Source organism: Hakea prostrata, chromosome 2 (genome assembly GCF_041222555.1).
Source record: "Hakea prostrata isolate BN-2017 chromosome 2, UWA_Hpros_2, whole genome shotgun sequence".
Taxonomy (NCBI): domain Eukaryota; kingdom Viridiplantae; phylum Streptophyta; class Magnoliopsida; order Proteales; family Proteaceae; genus Hakea; species Hakea prostrata.
In genome coordinates this window covers 69,709,722-69,730,873 of record NC_142601.1, presented here as the reverse complement: position 1 = coordinate 69,730,873, position 21,152 = coordinate 69,709,722, and the positions used below count along the sequence as shown (strand labels likewise).

Here is a 21,152-nt window from a genome sequence, read left to right as displayed (position 1 = left end):
CTTAAATGGGCTGGGCCTGTAACAAACTTGGGCTTTAGTGGGCCACATAATTGCTGCTTCGGCTGAAGTTTGGGCTTGGGTTGAAACCCAGAATCCAATTTATTGTATAATTGCATTTTAAGTTTTTAACCACATGGGGTGAAGGGAGCAGAGTAGAAGTGACTCACCAAAAACTAAAATGAGTAGAAAGTGAAAATGTCACGGGCTTATTGAAAAATGGGAAAATTCCTAAAGCCCACCACCGTATGATGAAGACAGATGTACGAACTATGATGGCATTGAAAGTCTTTGATATGTAAATCGATACTATTTAGGGAATGGAGCACAGAAGAGGGGTAAAACTGTCATAAAACACTTTAGAGTGGGCCCACTGTTTAGCTGGATGTTTACCGGATTTCTCTGTACGCGCACGTACAGCCAGCACATTCTTTGAGGTAAATACGATCAAACCTACCAAACCGACCCGAGAGTTGAAAAAAAAAACCCTAACCCTTTTCGGGCTACCAGTCGGACTTCGGTGAGGAAGGACCGAAGGTGGGTGACCGTCTGCAACTTCACCTCTACTCCTTGGTTAAATTTCTTCTTTACCGGTAAGACTCGACCCTGTTGATTGTCGTTTATTTTTTATTTTTTTCTTCTTCGGATTCTCTTTCGTTTTCTTAATTTGTTTCTCTGGTATAAGATTGTCATCTACTTTCAGAATTCCTTGAGTTTTCTCTCTCTTCCTCAGAATTTGTTACCCGAATGTTTAATCCCTGTCTCAGGTTTAAATCCGTGATTTCTAAATCGATATCCCGTTAGATTTATAAGATTAAATCTGAACGGAGAAAATTTTGATGGAATTAGCATTAGTGACGAGACTAAGTGGTTTCTTGACTTCAGGCAGATGCAGATCATGTGGATTGGTTGTTGGATTTTAAAATCCAGATTAAGTTTGGTTTCATGGCGCTGTGTTTCTTTCTGTCTCTGCATGCTGGTTTTTGTTGCGTTTTGGATAGCAGATTATTGTTCCCGTTTCAAATTTCGGGATTTCGGAGTCATGAATGGGCGGGTCCACTTGGGTTGGATCTGTCTTTTTCGTTTGTGTTGATTTTCAGTTTAGCTGCAGTGGGAATTGGGTTTGATCCACGTAACCCCAACTGGGTCGGCATCTGACCCACTTACAGATTTTTGATTTTCGAGGTTCCATCTGTATTATCAAAGCTGGATGGATCGGTCCATTACCATTATCCATGGGTTGCAACCTGTTTATCACTTCTAGATTATTGGTTCGTCAACCGTGTTCAGGGTATTTGTTGATTATATCATGGCCGGGTCATCTGCAACAGGTATTTTGATGTGGAGAGCGGTCAACAGTCTTTGATTCTTGAACCATGGGATTTCTAGATGGGCTGTATTCTGCACTTAGATTTTTCCAGATTCTAAGGTTTTAGCTGGGGTGGTCAACTCTAAAAGTTTGGCTGTAGTTTCTTACGCTCTTGTGTCGATAAAGTAGAGAAGACTGTTGGATCTGGGGTTGGCTTGATTCATAGTCAAACCAAGTAGCATTTTTTTCAGGGAAAACATAGGTCTGATTGCTTATGGGCTTTTATAGCATATGGATTAACTAGGGAAGGGAAGAGGAAAGAGAGTCATTGTTACACTGGACCTTTCCAGGAACATGATTTTGAAGGTTATTCAAGAACTCATGGGTGTGATTCTAAGTTCTAACTTTGTGTTATTGGAAGGTGGTTGGTGCTTGTTTTGTACCATCTTACGTGTCTGAATTTTAGGGTTTTTTTTTTTTTTTGATAATGGAATAAAAAAATGAACGTCTAGTTGACCAACTTGAGTATTCCTTTTCCTATAGGAAGAACAAGAAGTTATATAGCTTGGGTGATGAGCCATTATTTGACTGGTGGTATGCAAGTCAGATCATCAATCCACCCTAATGCTCACCTTTGTTATGTCCCCGTTATTATGTGGTATGAGGATCATGCCTATAATGCATCTCAACGGAATAATAATGAGTTTGGCTGTATCTTTCTAAATCACAAGATAAAAAAGCATTGCATCTGAAAGCACTTTGCAACACATTGGAAAACTTCTCCAATACTCAGTTTACTGATTATATTTTAAATGATTACTTGTATTGTAAGGACAATATCATCAGTTTAATATTGTCTTCTTCTGTCGATCTCTGTTTTTGCATTCCCTCTGTTCTTGTCTGCCTGCCCCAAAAAGACTCTTGGGTTGCTTACCACCGCCTAAAATCCATTCTATTCATCAGATATAAAGTAAAATTTTTGAGGAAACAAGACCAAATCTTCTCCATCTCCAATGCAAAATGACAAAGAATGATAAATCAATATCCATCTTTGAATTCCAAAAGGGGAAAAAATGCTCTACATTCTTTAGAAATAGAAGTAAGTGGGAAGTCCTAAGTCCAATTGTGTGTGTGTGTTGTTCTTTTTTTTTTTTGGGGGGGGGGGGTGGACTCATTATAAATATCTCTTGAGAAGATAAAGCTTAGAAAGCGATTGAATGAACAGGAACGAAAAGTACACCTATAAGGAATGAAGTAGATATTTTCATCTTTTAAGGTGGGACATTGAGCCCCCATTGGAGAAGTCGTAATGGAGAACGATTTTAAGAAGAGCATTTTTTGATTTGATGAGGGAAAGATTTTATAAAAACACAAAGTATAGATTGCTAACCGCTGGATTCTTGGGGATCCAGTTTTGCTGATTCTAAGGGGCTCTGGGTTGGGTTATATATGTAGTGGAACCTTTGGTCCAATCATGGTTCAAGTTCTTGGTTTGGATCTGGTTTCAGGCTGGCAAACTGAGTTGACGGCAAGTTGGTGCATGTTTTTTGAACTCAAAGTTGTATTTCAGTGCGGGTATTTACCTAGCTAGGTCATGAAACTTGGTACACTGCCTAGTTTGGGCACCTTAAACACAGTGACACTAGCAGAATGTGGATTATTGAAGTCCAAATAGGAGTTGGATCCTAGGTTGGTAGGCTTTGACATATATATATATATATATACTATATAATTTTTTTTTTGGATGAATAAATAATTAAATTAAACGAAACACTGAAATACAAGAGGATCCAAAGGGAGAGGATCAATGAGAGGGATGAAATTGGGAGTTGAGCACCTAGGATGCCTGTTCCTTGGGGAATCAACAACCGGGGGATGGGGGGAATAGAGGAAATCCTAGCTGAAACATCAAAGTGGATAGCATTCCAAATCAAATCAATAGAACAATATTTGGATGTCCAACGCTTGAGATTACGCTCCCACCACAGATGGTGGATCATGGCACAAAAAACAAGTCTACCGATCCGGTCTCAAATAAGGGTACCTGAAAAGTTACTCAAAACTCAAGAGCAATCATGATCAAACCCAAAAGAGCAATAAAAACGGGGCCAAATGGAAGCAAGGGCTTTTCTCCAAAGGGAACTAAAGAAGGGGCAGGAGAAAAGCAGGTGCTCAATGTTCTCACTACCATTCCAGCAAAGGATACAGTTGGGATTAGCATGGACATGACGGCTAAAAAGGAAAGCTTGGGTGGGGAGAGCTAGGTTAAGGGCACGCCAAAGGGTAAGGGAATGACGGAGAATGTGATCTTTGAACCAAGCTGGGGGGCCAAGGGGGGAGGGAGAAGTTGTGGGGACTAGGTTCCAAGCAGAAGATTTGGAGAAGGATTTTGTGGGGGAGGGGAGCCAAACTAAAGTATCATAGGTGGAGGGTAAAATAGGGGGAAGGGAGTTCTAAACTTGTGTGACAATGGTGGGCGAGATGGACCTAGGAACCGTGAGAGATGAAAGCCGAGAGGAGGGTTAATTTGGGAATGCGGGTCTCGTAGACAGTGCGAGGAGGGAAAAGTGTAAGGAGAATACCCATCGGATGCCACGGACCAAGCCAGAAAGTGGTCGAGGAACCAGAGGAGACATGGGTGGTGATGGTAGAGAGAGCTCTAGGTTAGAAGGAGGAGCTTCCTCCAAACCTAGGAATGGTTAGGAGGGGTAGGGGCAATCCAGAAAGAGTTAGATTTGAGAAGAGAAGAGAAGAGTAGACCCAATCAACCCAGATGGAGTCATGTTTAGAAACAAATTTCCAAATGAGCTTGAGCAAAGCAATGGAATTGACCTCTTGAATCTGACAGATTCCAAGGCCCCCTCAGATTTAGGTCGACATATATTAGACCGATTGATGGAGCGAAGGAATCGAGAGAATTCCTGACCCTTCCGAAGAAAGGCACAGAAGAGGGATTCCATTGCTGAAGAAATAGACTTGGGGAGATAGGGAAGATATCACACCAATAGAGATAGGAGTATTGGAGGACAGACCGGATGAGCTCGACCCTACCAGCGAAGGAGAGGAGTCTACTTTTCCATAATTGAAGACACTTGTGAATGTGATCAAGCATAGGAGAGCAGTTTCATACAATTACTAGGCCCTAATATACAATTATCTTAGTAGATGAAATCATACAATTAATTTAAAAGACCAAGGGTGTTTTAGGCATCACTTTCATCTTGTTTTGGGGGTTCTAAGAGAAACTTATTACTGAAATCCATTTTCAATGAAAAAGAATAAATTTTGGTCAATATTGTAGTAATTGATTCTAGAACCAAAAACAAGTTTGGGATGCCATGTATAAAATAATTCTTGTATAACTTTGAAATATTCACTATTGGGGAGAATGTTTCCTACAACGCTAGTTTGAGAAGGAATCTGTGCACAAAAACCAATGAGAGGTTAAAAATGGTATCATCTAATTATTATAACTTTGGGGCCATTTTTTGTTATGTTTTAAGTTGGAGTAGTGCTAGCAAGGAACCAAGGTTTGAGTCAATGAGTGCTCAGAGGTTCTCTAGGAAGGCCAATGAAGGTAGCCAGAGAGATGGATTGTATCATCTGTTGCAAGACAGAGCAGCAGGATCCCTCCCTTCCACTAGCAGGTGGTACCTTCGCTTGCTTCCTTTAATCATTCAGAGCAATAATGGCTGATGGTAGGTGGGATGGTGGTTTGTGGTTGCAGGTGCCGGGGGGGGGGGGGGGGGGGCAATAATGGCCAGAAGATGGCTGGACTGCTTGACAGGGTGGAGGTGGAGGAAATGAATGAGTAGGGTGCATGAAGGGTGTGGTGTAAAATCAAAACCAAATGTATATTTCACCCTTAATTTTCGACATTATGAGCACATGCTTGTTAAACCTACATGCATAAATGTTAGAAAAACATTGTTGCTCATAATCCACAATAGACTCAAGTCTACTGTGTCTTTTAAGGGCTTTCCATTTATTTAAATAGAAGAATCTTGAAAATGATGCCAACCCTGTGAGGAATAATGAACAATTGTCAGAAAACAAAGCTCATTCCAAAATGACCCTAAGATTAAGGAGATCTTGAGTTGATGCTGTTTCTTATATTTATCCTGTGTGTCCTTAAGAAAACTGAATATCTCTGATATCTCTGCAAGACCTTGTTCCATGAGTCCAATCAGTTATTGTTTTAATATGTCACTTCAATAGGGTGTAACTGATGCATGAGGACCCTACCATTACAATTGTGGGGAGGATAATAGGGTACACTGCCTTACCACCGGGTCATGGAAAGCTGTCCTGAGTCCAGATGATTGTTCTGACCCGGCTTTGTGTGCCTGGGTGTTTAATTTCTGTTCTTATTGTTTGCTTCTGTTATTAGTGAACTAGGTGATGTATTTGTTTTTTTAAGTATTGCATTATGCATTTTTCTCGTAAGTTCATCCGAGATACTAGTATTTTATGGTACTTGGAGTAAACATAGTGTTTCTGTTCGTTGTTTTATTTAATTTTTTAAAGTCTAAAAAATTCTAAATTGTTTTCTCCCTTTTCTTCAAATGTCTCTCTTTCTTTCTTTTTATTTTATTTTCTGTTTTCCCTTCACGCCCTTCACTTATATTGCTTGTATCAAGGTTTTTGGTCATGATCTTTGTTAGCACCAGCGCTAAAATAGTTCTTTTCTTTCAACAGAGATAGATCAGTTTTATGATATTTATATTCCTCTTGTAGTTTAATGAGCATTCACAATTTCAATATTATTGGTTAAATTGATAGTTGTTCTTGTAATCTGGTCTTTCTGGTAATAATGTTTGGACTTTTAACTGGTGGGAAATTCCCTCATACTTGTTTCAAGTGTTTTCACAACAATACAAGTTTAAGACCAAGGTGGAAATGGTAATTTTTATGTGTTTTCCGATCCATTAGTTTGTTTGGACTAATGGATTTTTTTAATGCCTATGTGGGTTTATTTGAGATAGTGGCTGATCTCAGGTTGAGCTTGGTGGAGATAGTGACTCCTTTTGTACAATCTTCTGCTAGATGAAGTGCATTCCACAATGCCTCCTCCAACTGATTTGGCAGTAATCCCTTCTCCGGTAACTTTTAATCCATCAAGTTTACTTTCTTTTGACAATTTTCTGATTATCTTTACATGCTTTGAGGTTTTGTTTATCAGTGTTCGGTTGCATAGAGATGAAAAAAAAACCGTAACAGATTACTTTTTTCTTTTGGTCTTGACTCTTGAGATTTCCTATGCATTTGGTTGGCTAGATATGAATAGAAGAATCCCTATTCAAATCGTAAAATTGGACTGAGAGTTTCAAATTTGTTATGGTCATCACCCAGGGGGGAAGAAGAAGTAGCTACTGTTATTTTTGTGAAGGACTCTCTAAATGAGAAATATGCTCATTATACTGGGATCCATTCACTCTCACACATGGAAAAATCTCTCTTTATGGTGGATGTAGTATATTTTCATATTCCTTTCTATGTTTAACCAAACAACTGGATTTTTTTTTCTTCCTTTTGGTTTCTATACTTGTTTTTTTCAATCCATCTCTAGACAACCAAACACAGCCTTAGCCTGTTATGTTCATTAATTTTGGAGCAGTATCACCTGAGGTGCTTTGACGAAGATACACACTCTTCCCCAAAAAGCATTTTCCCCTATTAAGATAAATTGGAATATATGACCACTGATTGCATGCCTTAAGCCTGTTGGTTTTCTATTCTAAATGTTTTTTCACCCATTTCATTTCTATGACATGAATTTGATTTGAAGCTAGAATCTATGCATTATTTGTCATTTAAGTACCAGATTGATCGGTATATCATAGTCAACACAGATCCGAATTTATTTAGTTAGGGATTATGTACTTTATCTTGTTTTTTAAATGTGGAGCAGGTTGTAATTCAAAATTTTGGTTGGTCTAGCTGTTAGTGGGTTCTTCTAGTGTTGATTAGGATTCCTTTCTCAAAGTTTATGATATTACATAAGCTGTTTGGGGCATTCTACAGAGTCTAGGTTCTGTAGTCCTAAATCCTATCATGCCCCCCCCCCCCCAATATGTTGATACTAAATCCTTTCTCAATCAAAACCTCCTTCTTCCCTTTGATTTAGATTGATTTCTAATTTTAGACCTTATGTTTTCTCTTTTTATTGGCCTCTCCATATTTCTCTAATTTTTATCTTAATTTCTACCTTTGACTACCTTTTTCTCTTTACTGAATCAGCCTTGTTGATCTTAGTTATCTATGATTACAAGTAGACCCTTGTATGGAATTACAGATATACCCAAACAGCTCGAAAGCTGAAGTTACAGCCATATTTGTCAAGATGTCGCCTAGGCGTTGCCTAGGGGCCTGTCCCTTCTTTGGATCAAGGCGTCCTAATGTCGCCTTGGTTTTCATTGGTTTTCATTGTCCTTTATCGCCTCATGTTGCCTTGTTGTCTTGACAATTATGGTTACAGCATTATGTAACTTTTTGTTGAAAAAAAATTGCCATTCAACACCTTTTCTCCTTGTAAAATATCTACTAGAGGCTTATGAACACGATGTTCGAAAGTGCACATTTTGAACCTGAAAACCAGCTCTTGGCTTTAGTTGCCACCGTATGTGCAAGGTGCTTTTGGGATCGCTGGGGTACATAATGTCACTGGATCCACCAAAGACCAAATTGACTTCTCCCCTGTAATCGTTTAGGGGATTCATCATTTGTAGATGCTATACAAGTGGTTAGCAATTCATCATTTGCTTGTCATAGAATCCGTATCCACAATCAACTTCAAGTGACAGTTAAATTTTTTCTTTTTTTTTTTTGGTTGGGGGGAAGGGGGGGGGGGGAGAAGAAACCCAAGTGTAAAATGTAGAGGAAACAGTGCTTAGGAAGAAGCCAAAACTACTTTGATAATAGATTAGAAAACTTCTTCAGAATAGAATGAGGTTACAATCAAGATCTTGCAGCCTGCAATTAGACTTTCATTGTTCCCAGGTCGCATCCAATTGGCATTAGCTTGGGCTTGTTGATAGATATTTGAATTATCTATATCAACACTAGAGTCTTGGGTTCTGTGTGGTTGATATCCTCCTGCATCTCCTCCCCCACCCACTAAAAGAATAAAAAAAGATAAAGATAAAATTTGTTTTATATGGATAAGTTACGCCTCTAATAAATTGGAAGTTTTCGGGGTGTTTCCTTTGGTTGATTGGAGTCCCAACTTTGAATCAGTCGCAAAACAAATTCAGGTGTTGTTTTTATACATCTTATTAGTTTTACTTCAATCTATAAGATTTAGTTGCCTTTTTGACTGTTTTTAGGTCTTTGTATGAATTTCCTTTGGGTTCTGGTGATCATTTTCCTTCTAGTTAAATGTCTTTGTTACTTACTTTGTAGTAACTTGAATCCTGCTCTTCGGATGTGCAGATTCAAGGCCATGAGATGGAAATATCAAGTCCAACAACTATTGTGAAACCAAACAAGAGATTGACTTCTGTTGTGTGGAATGACTTTGAAAGGGTTAAGAAAGGTGATGTTTGTGTGGCTGTTTGCAAACATTGCAAAAAGAAACTCAGTGGATCAAGTACTAGTGGTACATCACATTTAAGAAATCATTTAAAAAGGTGTAGGAAAAGGACTAATCATGACATAACTGAGTTGCTAGTAGTCAGAGAGAAGAAGAAAGATGGAACCATTGACCTAGGAAATTTCAAGTTTGATCAGGAACAGAAAAAAGGGGAGACGTTTAGCCTTGAAAATTATAAGTTTGATCCAGAGAGGAGTCGACTTGATCTTGTACAAATGATAATATTACATGGCTATCCTTTGTCCATGGTTGAGCACATTGGATTCAAAATGTTTGTTAAGAATCTTCAGCCATTGTTTAATCTAATGAATTGCTCTACGGTGGAAGCCGATTGTAGGGCAATTTATAAAAAGGAAAAGCAGAAAATGTCCGAGGTATTGGATAAATTGCATGGTAGAATCAGCCTCATTGCCGATATGTGGGTTTCCTGTGAAAGTGGTGGATACTTGTGCTTGACAGCACAGTACATTGATGGGAATTGGCAAATGCAGAAAAGGATTTTAAATTTTGTAATGGTTGATCCCTCTCATACTGAGGACATTCTTTCTGAAGTTCTTATGACATGTCTGCTGGATTGGGATATTGATCGTAAACTGATTGCTTTGACATTGGATGACTGTTCCACCAACGATAATTTTGTCTCAAGAATTAGGGACCGACTCACACAAAATAAGTTGCTTTTGAGTAATGGCCAGTTGTTTGATGTTCGCTGTGCTTCACATATTCTTAATCTTATTGTTCAAGATGCATTGGATGTACTACGTGATGTGATTGAGAAAATTCGAGAAAGTATAAGGTATGTGAAATGCTCGCAAGGGAGGCAAGAAAAATTCAATGAAATTGCTCAACAACTTCGGGTTTATAGTCAGAAGAGCTTGTGTCTTGATTCTCCAATGAGATGGATTTCAACATATCTTATGCTTGAAGTTGCTTTGGAATATAAAGATGTATTTTCCCTTTTGCGAGAACATGACCCTGCCTACAAGCTCGCACCATCTGACCTAGAGTGGGGAAGGGCAAGTGCCATTACAAATTATTTGAAGCTTTTCTTTGAAGTTACCAATAACTTCTCGAGCATTAGACATCCAACAGCAAATCTTTATTTTCCTGAGATCTGTGATGTTCACTTGCAACTGATTGAGTGGTGCAAAAGCCCAGATTCATTCATTAGTGGTATGGCCCTGCGAATGAAAAGCAAATTTGATAAATACTGGAATACTTGCAGTTTGGCTTTAGCAATGGCAGCCATTTTGGATCCTCGGTTCAAGATGAAGTTGGTGGAGTATTACTATCCACAGATATATGGTAGTGCTGCCACAGAACGTATAAAGATTGTGTCTGATAATATTAAGGAGCTTTTCAATGACTATGCAATTTGTTCGACGTTGACTAATTTCGAGCATGGTTTGGCTTGGGAAGGTCAAGTCAATAGTGGGTACAGTGGTACTGGTTTACAAAGTTCTACCAATGACAGGCTTAGTGGTTTTGACAAATTCCTTCATGAAACTTCCAATACACAGCGTGTTAAGTCAGATTTGGATAAATATTTGGAAGAACCTGTCTTTCCTCGTAATATGGATTTTAGCATATTAAATTGGTGGAAAGTTCATACACCAAGGTATCCTATTTTATCCATGATGGCTCGTGATGTTCTTGGAATCCCAATGGCGACTGCTCCATTAGGATCAACATTCAACCCTGGTGGCAGGATACTTGATTCTTACCGGAGTTCTCTAAGTCCCGACATTCTGGAGGCCTTGATATGTACACAAGACTGGTTACGAACCGATTTGGAAGGTTAACTTACTTGATTCTGATTAGTTTAAATACTTCTATTCTAATTTTCTGTCTTTTTTAGTTTCTTTTATCAATTTATGCCTGTTAACAGAATTGCAGCCATCCTCAAGTCATGCTGCATTATCCTTGTGCCTTGACACGACATAAGTCTGTATATGGTACGTTCAACTGGTGCTATTTCTGTCAAGCCATTTTTCCATTTTTTTTGTCTACCAGTTCACTTGTTTAACATCTTGATTGTGATTGAATTGACGCATTAATTACTTTCTGCGAGGCTCACAGATCATTCTGGTGGTGCATAATTTAACTCGATGCTATTTTCTTGTCACCCATCAAGTGACACTTTCTGATATCTTTGGAGCTTTGATGCTATTTCGGAAGATATGTTAACCTTCCCATTGCTGAGATGTTCCATTGTTTTACGATCTGGGCGTGGTATTTAGTTCCCAGCATTTTGTCTTTCAATAATGTAGATCCCTTAAAAGGAGTGTCTTGGCAGGTTGTGGGTTGTTGGGTTTAGAGTTGTAACAGTGCTAGGTGGTTGTCCTCTCGTCTGGCGCAGTTCAAGGATTCCACCCTATAATTTACTAATCCGTAGTGCATTTACCTATAGTTTTCACTGGAACAACTATTTTATTTCTGATTTAGATGTTTCATGTATATATCAATAGCGAACAACCAACTCCTATTCTTGAAAACAAAGTTGCTCCTATACTTGGTGCGAGCAAATAAGATTTAGATAGAGGGGTATCTTCCTATTGATGCCTTTTTATTATTGTTGTATTTTGGTGACGTCCTTTTTATTGGTTCATGCATTACATTTTCTTACATTGGTTAAGTTTTCCTTCCTACGCAATTTAGAGAATTTCTCTCCGTGCTATCTGGTTACTGAATTCTAGGTTCATTATTTAACCCCCCTTGTCCTCTCTGTCTGGACTTCTTCCTTGGTATCACAAGATCATGGGGGGGGGGGTGCGTAAAGAGATTCTTTCTTTTTCATGTGTGCAGAGAATCTGGGTCCTCATTTGATTCCTGCAATTTCTGTTGGCCCAGTAGTTTTACCTGCTTGGAATGAACTGGTTTTTGTTAACTGTTACGTGTAGGTCGCGTGCCTGACAAAAAAAATTCTGGTGCCAGGTCAATTTGTGTAAATGTTAAGCCAGAAAAAGCTTCAAAAACATATCATTGTCGAAAGGATTTGGTTGTTTTTGATATCACCAGGTTTAACCCATTACCATCTCGATGTTGCTCTGCTTGTATAGCAGAGAAGTGGGGACTCTTTGGGTCCATGTTACGTATGGAAGAGATTTAAGATGAGACAATGTTGTTAATGAGACCCTACAGAGAAGGATTTGTTTTTTAAGCTTTCACCCTGTGGTGGAGACCTAATAATAATGTGAAGCATCCTTCTGCTTTGCTAACGACCTTGTTTCAAAGAGATTTGTTGATGGATGATTGTGGGTCAGATGGTGTTCCAAGTTGGAGTTGGATATTGAACCGACCTGCAACTCAAGTTTTCTATTTAGACAACCCCTTGACATAGGCTTTCCTTTTAATATATCCTAGCCCTAGCCTCTTTTTCAACTACAGAACATGAATAAGTGATAAAGACAACAGAGTGGAGGTTTTTCATCCATACGGCTATACCTTCCTTTTTGTGAGAAAGTCCCTTGGTGGGAGGACAAAAGATAAGAGGGTTAGGACCATTAGTTAGGTTGCCACTTTCAGACGTGTGAAAGGAAGAGCAACAGAGAGAGAGAGAGAGAGAGAGAGAACACTGTGTTTATAGTGATGGTTCCACTGATCAGTGGACCATGTTCCTTCCCACTTAAAAACAGCACAGAATTGTATCTGCGTGTAAAGGAGCCCGGGGTGTGGTCCAATACCACGTTTGTGTACTTAGATTAGTTGTAGAATCCATTGCACGGTGTCCACTCTGCATTTTTTGTAAAATTGCAAGTTGAGCGTTAAAATGATTCATAAACCCTTCTAGGTGTAATAAAACCAAAATATCCTTGGATAAGTTTTCTTTCCATTTTGCTCCTTAGGGGGTTTTCCTTCATCCATCTTCTTCCTGTATCTTGTAGAAAATCACACTCCTGCAGAAGACGCCACCTCTTCTTGGCTCTTGCTGCGACCATCACCCCTACCTCTCCCTGCCGAAAATATTCATCACCGCCTCAAAAGATCTCGCCTCCGAGAGATCACAGAAACAAGGGGGGGGGGGTCTATAAGAAGCTAAACCTAGTCTGACTGAAACTTGATCCTTTCCGCAAAAGAGATGGTCGAGTTCATGGAGAAGGTCATGGCGTTTACGATTATTAATAAAATCCAATCCGGTAGAACAAAAATACAGAATCTTTCACCCACCAAAAAGATTGGGATTTTCTGAGCAGACAGCTTTAGTTTCTATATCTCTGGAGGAACAATGAGACAAAAACGATGAGGAAAAACTGCGGAAGAAAAGTTCTTGGTTTCCATACCAATTCAGGAAACACATTAAAACTATTGAATGCCCAATTTTTAAATCATACAACGTTGTCCTAATTAAATGAGGTTGGCTACATATATTATTGCATTCCAATTAGTTCTGTTTGAAGTCATGCTAAGATACAAGTTCGTTATCCCATTTTTTTTTTTTTTTTTTTTTCCTTTTTTTTTTTTGGCTCTTTTTGGTTCAGATATCAATGTCATCATGGAAATTTCATTATTTTAATTGTTTGGCATCTATTCTTTTATTTTATTTAAAATTAAAAAAACCTCCAAAATCCATAATGACTTTTGTCCATTATGGATTAGAGTTTTCTTCTTGGAGTTTTGTCTATAAGTAGATGGGGTAAGTCATACCTTTTTTTACACCTACTTCCTTTTCTCACCGTTACTTCATTTTTAATAATTTTTTATCTTGACACCAAACTTATTTTCCTTTTTTTTTTTCGTTCCCACCTTTTCTTCTTGACCTTGTTCTTGTCTTTTTTTTTTGCTTGGTGGTTGTCGGTTAGTTCCTTCAATCTGGATTATATTACTTTTACGTACATGGGCATTTATAAGTTTTCGTTGAATACGACCGCGCCACCTCAAACAACTTTTTTGAAGCTTATTACTTATGGGAGCAACTCCTAGACCAATTCTAATAATAATACTAGTTAATCTACTGACCGAAAGGGGTTATTTTTTCTTTCTAATCAACAAAACTGCAAGATTTTCTTTGATTTTGATCGTCTCCCGTCGAGGAGCATAACCTTCTTTCCATCACTTCCAAGAGTGTAATCGGCTCTCAGCGCTTCTTCATGTATTATATCTTCTATCAAACATGAGAAGGGTCGTGGTAACGAGACCGTGTTGCCACCACGATCCATGACTACAGATATAAGATTCAGACTGAGACCGAGCTTTCCGAAAGTAGTGATGATATCTTGCGTCTTTTTGTTCTAGCCTCATTCCTTTGGCTTCTTCTAGTGATTCAAAGGTTTTTTACCTTAAGGTGAAGGGCGATCATCATCGTTACCTTGTTGAGATCAAGATTGGTGTGAAGTGAAAAGAGGCCCCGAGAGCATCCTATCTACATTTAAGTCAATGCAAGTTAGGAGACTGGGGCTTTGGCTTCTCGCAACTGCAAGTGGAGAAATTTCAACCTTTGAAATCGAGGAGTCAAGGGCTTCCTTTTGTAAATTTAGAAACTTAAAATCATTAAATATAAAAGATTATATTTACCAATACATTATGAGCAAAATAGTCATTTTAGTTTCAAACTAACAAAAAAATTATCTGTGGGTAACTTGCAATTTTATAAAAAGTGCAAAGCAGACGTCATGCAATTTAACCCACTCAAGTGGACAGTTAAGAACTATAGGCCCATTAAATGGGCGCCCTACAAAAAATTCAATAGATTTCACAAGAGGTAGGTGACTAGACCGGATAGCTTAATCCCATCTCATTCAGCATTCCTTTCTTCCCAGAAATCCCAAAGCAAAGCTGAAACCTAGTTCACAACATTGTTACCTAAATATCACACAGAGAGAGAGACAGAAAGAGAGATGGTCCTCAGAAAGCCCTAATCTGGTGGCCTTTGAAGCCTTACAGTACTGATCAATAATATCACTTGTTTATTCTTAAATGAAGAAACACACAAATGGGCAATTCTAGGGAGGCCTTTTTGTCAACCTGGGTCACTCATGCCTCAAAAATGGACCTTTCACCTATCTTGAATTTAGGGCTAGCTCAGTAAGACATAGGGTTGCCCAAAAATCAATCCTTCATAAAAACCTAAGTTTTTTGCAGGTTGTATGTGTGTGACCCCACAACATCACAATGGATTTATACTCCAAAGGGATACCTTCATAATAACATAGGGTCTTGTAGGTAAGGTGTGGAGAAGTGGAGTAGTAATTAGGTATTGCTACATTCCTCTCCATTGTCTTTTTCTTTCTTTCTTTCCTTTGTTTATTATTTTTTTTCTTCCCCTTAAGTTGTATAATTGTCAGGTTCTACCATAATTGTACCTTTCTGATATCTTTTTCAAAATCTCATACTAGCAGACATGCCATTTTCTGGATGTAGATGTCAGTGGGCCAAAGGCCCAGGTCTGATTAGGGTAAGCTTTTACCTTACATTTTATCTGAAAGTGACTGAATTAGCCAGGCTTTTGCCCTAATTGTGGTTTTTGTTGGGGCCTCACCACGTTGGAGTTTTTGTCCAAGGCTTAGTGTGTGGAACCCAGACTTGAGCTGTTCAGTATCTCATAGACAATCTTGGGCCAAAATGGGCTTGGGTTGGGAATGCCCAGGTAGCTTCAGATTGCTCCATTATTGTACCTCTAGGACATTTTCGATGCCATTATTCTCAAATTATCTACTCTTATATTTTTTTTTTCTTGAATAAATCTTCACCATTTGTTTAACATAAAAATGAAAGAGAGAGTCACCCTCAAAGGGTTGGCTCACTTAGTGATGACCAAAGTCTAAGACTCAACTCTCTTTGGTGGTATGTATAATAGTCCCTCGGTTCTTTGTGTACTGCAATATTGTGTGGTTCTTAAATCGTGATATGTGGTATTTTTGAAACCTAGTAGTTGTGATCTCCTTATCCTTTTAAATCCAGCTGTTGGATCTAAAAAATACCGTGTGTCACGATCCGAGAGTCATGACTCGTGCAGTAGCAAACAAAGCCTTGTATTCATACGCTAGATCCTTGTTTTTGGATAACTCTAGGTAGTGTCATTTCTTCCAGTACTTCCTTCCCAAAATAGCCCAAATTTTTGTAAAAGATCGTAAACAATGATTTGCAACTCCAAGGGGGGTGTATACATAATTTCCTCTAACAAAACCCATTTCTGGGTTCAGCCATTTGCTAGGCCAGGCCAGGTCAAGCCGGGTGGCTGGTTCTGACTTGTGCTGGAGAAATTGAGATCAATCTCAATCCATTCCATTGATGAATAATATCTAGAAGCCTGGCCCAATAGTTGATTGTAACCCAATTATTTATCGGGTGGAAAGTGATGGATCTGTATGTAAAATGGGCCTACGAATATATAAGAGTCAATATCGGGTTCAGGTACCTATGAACACCATTACCCAAAATAGTAGAAGTGAAGTGTTAGAATCAATGGTCCTTATAAACAATGGCTTGGCTAAGGTAGGAAACCAGAGATATTATTAGTTAGGAACAAGGAATGGTAAAGATGGCTTTTGAATTGGGTAAGAAAATCTTAGATCAATTTCTTCGATACTTGCTTTTCTAAGGGAAATAAGTCCCAAGTTCACATGGGATTGTTTTTAATGAGGGGACCATTTCACCATCTCTTATTTCCATTTCTTTCAACTCGCACAAGTTTCTTTGCCAAACGTAACAAAATCTGGAAAGAAAAAATAGCAAAAAAAATAAAAACAAAAATGTCCTTTATTCCCAGCTTTGTTTTCTTGACAAGTCTTGATCGTTTTGCCTTGTATTCTGAACTTTCTTTAATCTTTCCATTTGGTAGTAAAGTAGATTAAGGATTTCTATGGCCACCATTAATCCACAATATCTTGGTTAATAACAGTAATCGTGCTGCAGTGCTACGCAATTAATGCGCAGCACTGAGCTGTGAATGGTGAGGATCAAAAGTGATGACCACCCGTTTTGCCTTTTTTTTTTTTCTTCTAACTTTTTAAACTACGCTGACTGAAACCCAAAAAAAAAAAGATCTCGACCGCCATTTTCAACTTTTTTTTCTTTAAAATTTTCAATTAATTGCGCAGCACTGAAGTTGAACCCTAATAACAGGCCATCCATGTTTTATTCCAGAAGCTGTGTCTTTCAATTACTTAGTATCTCGTTATTTTCTAACTGGACCACCTACAATTAAGCTCACATACCAGCACAGATCAATTTAGAGGCCTATTACTCCTTGGTTTAGACCTTTTTGACCACTTTGATTTACATTCCTAGATGAGTGGCTGGTAGCAAATTAAGGGAAAAAGTTTAGATTGACTAATCTCTGATGTTTTGGGTTTATTAATGATATAATTGATTGGGCGCCAGACATATCAGATGCATTTCCAATTGAAATAAATTCCATTTTAAGTGAAAGCTAAGAGGCTGGACTTTTGGTTAGGTTTACATTAAAAATTTTGAAGTTTCCTATCTATTTCAAGACTTGAGATTGGAAATTTTGATATCTTTCTTGGTAGTTGCTTGGTTATTAATCAAGTTACCATGACTCACATTGGGTAAAAGTCAATATCAGTATGTAACAAGATGCCCTCAAGAACAAATGCTTGTGAGGAAAAAATCTTGCAAGATTAGGTTTTGCATGACATGAACCAACCAGCTCTAGTCCAATCTTTACGCTGATCTGTGGTTGGACAATGCTACTTCGCACTTTTTTAACTTGTCTGGTACTTCATCGATGAGAATATTACATTTTAATTAACTAACACTAGTTATGATTTACATTTAAGGCTGGGAACAAAGAGAGTTGTGACTCGACCTGACAACTTAGTAAGGTTATACGTCAATTGTTGACTCATGAATCTTGATTTTCATACCGATTTCATTCAGGTATCCAATGATGACATTTGTAGGGTCAGCTATTGATGGAATAAAACTCATGAGTTTCACAGCATTTACCATTAAAATCTCTCCATCTCAATGTAACTTACTGAATTCTTTGTATAGCTTTCTGATTTGGATATAATTTTTCTTTGATGTTCTAAAACTTCAATTTTAGGTTTCACAATGGCAAGAAAATCCACCTAACCAAAAGCTAAAACGACCCAAATTTGGCCCTTGAAACGATTAAAAAGAATTAGTTAAACAACAACTTTGCCTAATTGTCCAAACGAGGGTGACCAAAATCAAGAAATTAGAACTAATTAATCTCCTAGACGGTCAAGTACATTGATCTATATTGATCAATGATATATATCTTCTCATGTATAGAACCTAATCGTCTATTACTGGATAAAAACAAGCAGGTTATTGGATGATTAAGTACCCATTTCCCATTTCCCATTTCTCATTTTTGGCTTATTAGGTAACAAAAACAACCATATCTTAAAAGAAGATTCATGATGAAGTGTAAGATTTGAGGTGAAGCTTTTGAAATCTGTCACAGATCCAAAAATGGAGAAATGGCTGAAAATTACCAGATTCTTTAATGGTCCCTATTTCCAAAACTCAGCTATGAGAGAGAACCACAAAGGATCCCATCATGTGGTCCAAGAGTCACAACTCCTTGATAAAACATTGAATGGAAGTTGCAGGGAACAGGCTATGACAGTAGTACTTCTAGGTAAGAAACTGATCAGGAAACTCAGTTACTATAGTAAGATCAAACAGCCTTGTGAGTTGTGACCAGAACCCAACTTCCTTACCCCGAGAAAAAGAGAGAGAGGAACTCAAGTATGGAAATGAGATGACACTAGTAGGGCAAACAACTTTTTACAGTGACTAGGGTTTGGCATGTAGACGGAAGCAGAAGTTTCAAGCTTCTTGCACTAAAGTTTTCTTGTGCAAGAAAGGTTACTAACCCTATCTATGTATACTTCATTGACCTATAGTTTTTCAAGCTAAGAAGAAGAAATTAAGGACTGGAAGCAAAAGAATAGACCATCAGAAGAGAAAGAATGAAGAAGCTTAACACACCCAGATACACAAGGAAAGGGAAAGAGAGAAAGTTGTGATGCTTGATTGATTGCTTGCTTTGTACGGGTTAAGAAGGAATGTGACAGAGAGAAAGCTAGATCGATCATGGTTGTGGAACTTATTCCAAGTTGGAGTTCTTTAGTTTGTGTAGTGTGTCTCTATCACAACAGTGATACAAGATCACAAGAATAGTTTTAAGGAAAAAGGGAAGAATGGGCGGAGGACAAGAAACATGGGAAGAAATCAAGAAAGAGTGGTTATGGCCACTTCCCATTGTTGTTGGTTTTCTTCAGTTTCAAATTTCTCCTTTGGACCAAAGCTGCAATTTTTCATACTCAAGCAGGCTTTCCTCATATGCATAGTCCACTGTGTGGATGATGTAGTTGTTCACGTGGAAACTACACAAGCAGAGAGAGAGAGAGGCAGAAATTTTTGTTGGGTGGGAACATGTACGGTGGAGATTTTCCCCCTTCTTTTTCTCTTTGTGGGTGACTGTATACCTGTGATTGATTGTTTTCTGGGTGTCAATTTCCAAGTGTAGACATTCTGATCAGTACGTATGGAGGAAATGAGAACTGGGTCTGGATTCTAATGTGGAAGTCCTGAAATTTTAGAAAACTGTACTCATCCATTCTTGTTTGACACTATAGTAGAAGTTGGAAAACTGAACCCTTGGATCCAATCTTGGTTGGATTTCTTATGTTTTTGAAAGCCAAACGGAGAGAGCTAATCAAGCAACATTGATTTTCTGTGTTGATTAGTTTGTTAATTGCCTTCCAGTCAAACTTCAAAAGTAAATGGAAACTTCACACCAAAGAATAAAACAAGATAATTCTAAGGAGCATATCTTTATGCAATTATTTGATCAGATTCTTACCAATTATGACCCCCATGGATCAAAAGGCCTAAGCTGGTTTGTCTCATCAATATAAGATTTTTGGGAAATAAGTAAGTAATCTTATTTCAGTAATTGGCATTAGAGTCCAATCACATCGCTTGAATTTAATATAGGGTTCCTAGCTTGTAGTTATTTAGAAACCTTAACCTTTGAAGAGTCTGCAAGACCCAGAAGAAGAAAAAAAAATCAATCATAATAATAATAATTTCTTGTATACAAAAAATCATTCATATTAAAAGATAGAATATAATGTACAAAAAGATACATACATGAAATCAATTTACTCACGAGAGTGAACTATATCGATCTATTTAGAGAATCTAAAACAAAACCCGACCCATGACATCCTTGTCTATCTCGAGAGCAAACCCTAGGGGGCAAGTTTGAATTGGAGTAGAAAATTGGTCATTTGCTGCTGATTTTGCTAAAAAGTTAGTCACAACATTTGTTTCTCTATTGCAATGAGTAATTTTTCAATCCAGTATTTCTAAACATGGAAAAGAGCCCACCATTGTTGCAATACAAATCCGGCTTCGTTTTAAACAATAAATACCCAACAGCCTTGGAATCAGTTTTCACTCAAATTTTGCAAAATTCAAAATCCTTTCCTATTTCCAGTCCTCATATCACCCTTTCACTTTAGTTTCAAAATTAGTCTTTTTACCAATGGATAATCAGAATGCATGTAGTATTTTTGCATTATAATCTCTAAAATTTAAATACCACCCGAGCCAGCATTTCTTGGGTTCCCCACCAAACATCCATGGATATTTTGTTGTACCCAACCCCTAGGAGGTCAACAATAAAAGACTTTTTCCCGGCCTCTTTGACGCATCTACCTGCAACACCACCTCTAAACACCTTGCTTGTAGTACATTTTGTTGTGCAATGCTCCACCCCTTAGCCAAGATACTAGTGTCATGAAGCTCCTTTTGTACCCATTGCTGTAAAAATCAAGTTTCTAAATTCATTAGAAGAAAATATAAATTTGGGGGGAAAAATTATGAGCGAGTGGCCCACGAGAACCCTCAACGAGATATGGAAACAATACCAGATACGTAAGAGGAAAACAAACAATGTCAATTTAGGTGAGAGAGAGAAACACACGTCATACTCGAGCTGTTCAAAGAACCTAGCCTTAAATTGATTAAATCCTATGTATTAATACTCTTATGCTTGCAAGGTAGGGAAATGTTGAATGCATGGACTCTTCTTCTTTTTCCTCTGAAGATGAGAAACACCTCAAGATGGGCTTCCAGACAAGTTTCATTTCACGTGAGAAACGAGGGGAAATAATGGAATAGAAAAATAGAAATGCCCAGAATCCAAAATAAGGTCGTTAAGTTTGATTTGAGATGTTTTTTTCTGGTAATGAGGCTTGATTAGAGATGACATAACAAAACATCTATTAATGTGATAAAATGTTTTCCGGT

The 21,152-nt window shown here is 38.0% G+C and overlaps 1 protein-coding gene across 2 annotated transcripts; it reads left to right on the top strand.

Moving 5' to 3' along the window:
- The first annotated feature begins 451 nt into the window (after positions 1-451).
- LOC149026135 (zinc finger BED domain-containing protein RICESLEEPER 1-like) lies at positions 452-11,643 on the top strand. 2 transcript variants are annotated; one of them, XM_089146390.1, is made up of 5 exons: positions 452-590; positions 6,305-6,408; positions 8,738-10,694; positions 10,786-10,852; positions 10,977-11,643. In XM_089146390.1, the coding sequence occupies exons 2-4, from the start codon at positions 6,370-6,372 to the stop codon at positions 10,839-10,841; spliced, it is 2,052 nt and encodes a 683-aa protein (XP_089002516.1). In that variant the 5' UTR covers positions 452-590; positions 6,305-6,369; the 3' UTR covers positions 10,842-10,852; positions 10,977-11,643. The 2 variants fall into 2 exon arrangements, with proteins under 2 accessions (XP_089002516.1, XP_089002517.1); XM_089146391.1 differs by having other exon boundaries at positions 6,292-6,408.
- The last annotated feature ends 9,509 nt before the right edge of the window (positions 11,644-21,152 follow it).

What these genes read in the sequence shown, in the direction of transcription:
- LOC149026135 (XM_089146390.1), top strand. Translation starts at nt 6,370, where the DNA reads ATGCCTCCTCCAACTGATTTGGCAGTAATCCCTTCTCCG. An exon ending in TGGCAGTAATCCCTTCTCCG is followed by an intron (nt 6,409 to 8,737) that starts GTAACTTTTAAT and finishes TCGGATGTGCAG; the next exon opens with ATTCAAGGCCATGAGATGGA. An exon ending in GTTACGAACCGATTTGGAAG is followed by an intron (nt 10,695 to 10,785) that starts GTTAACTTACTT and finishes GCCTGTTAACAG; the next exon opens with AATTGCAGCCATCCTCAAGT.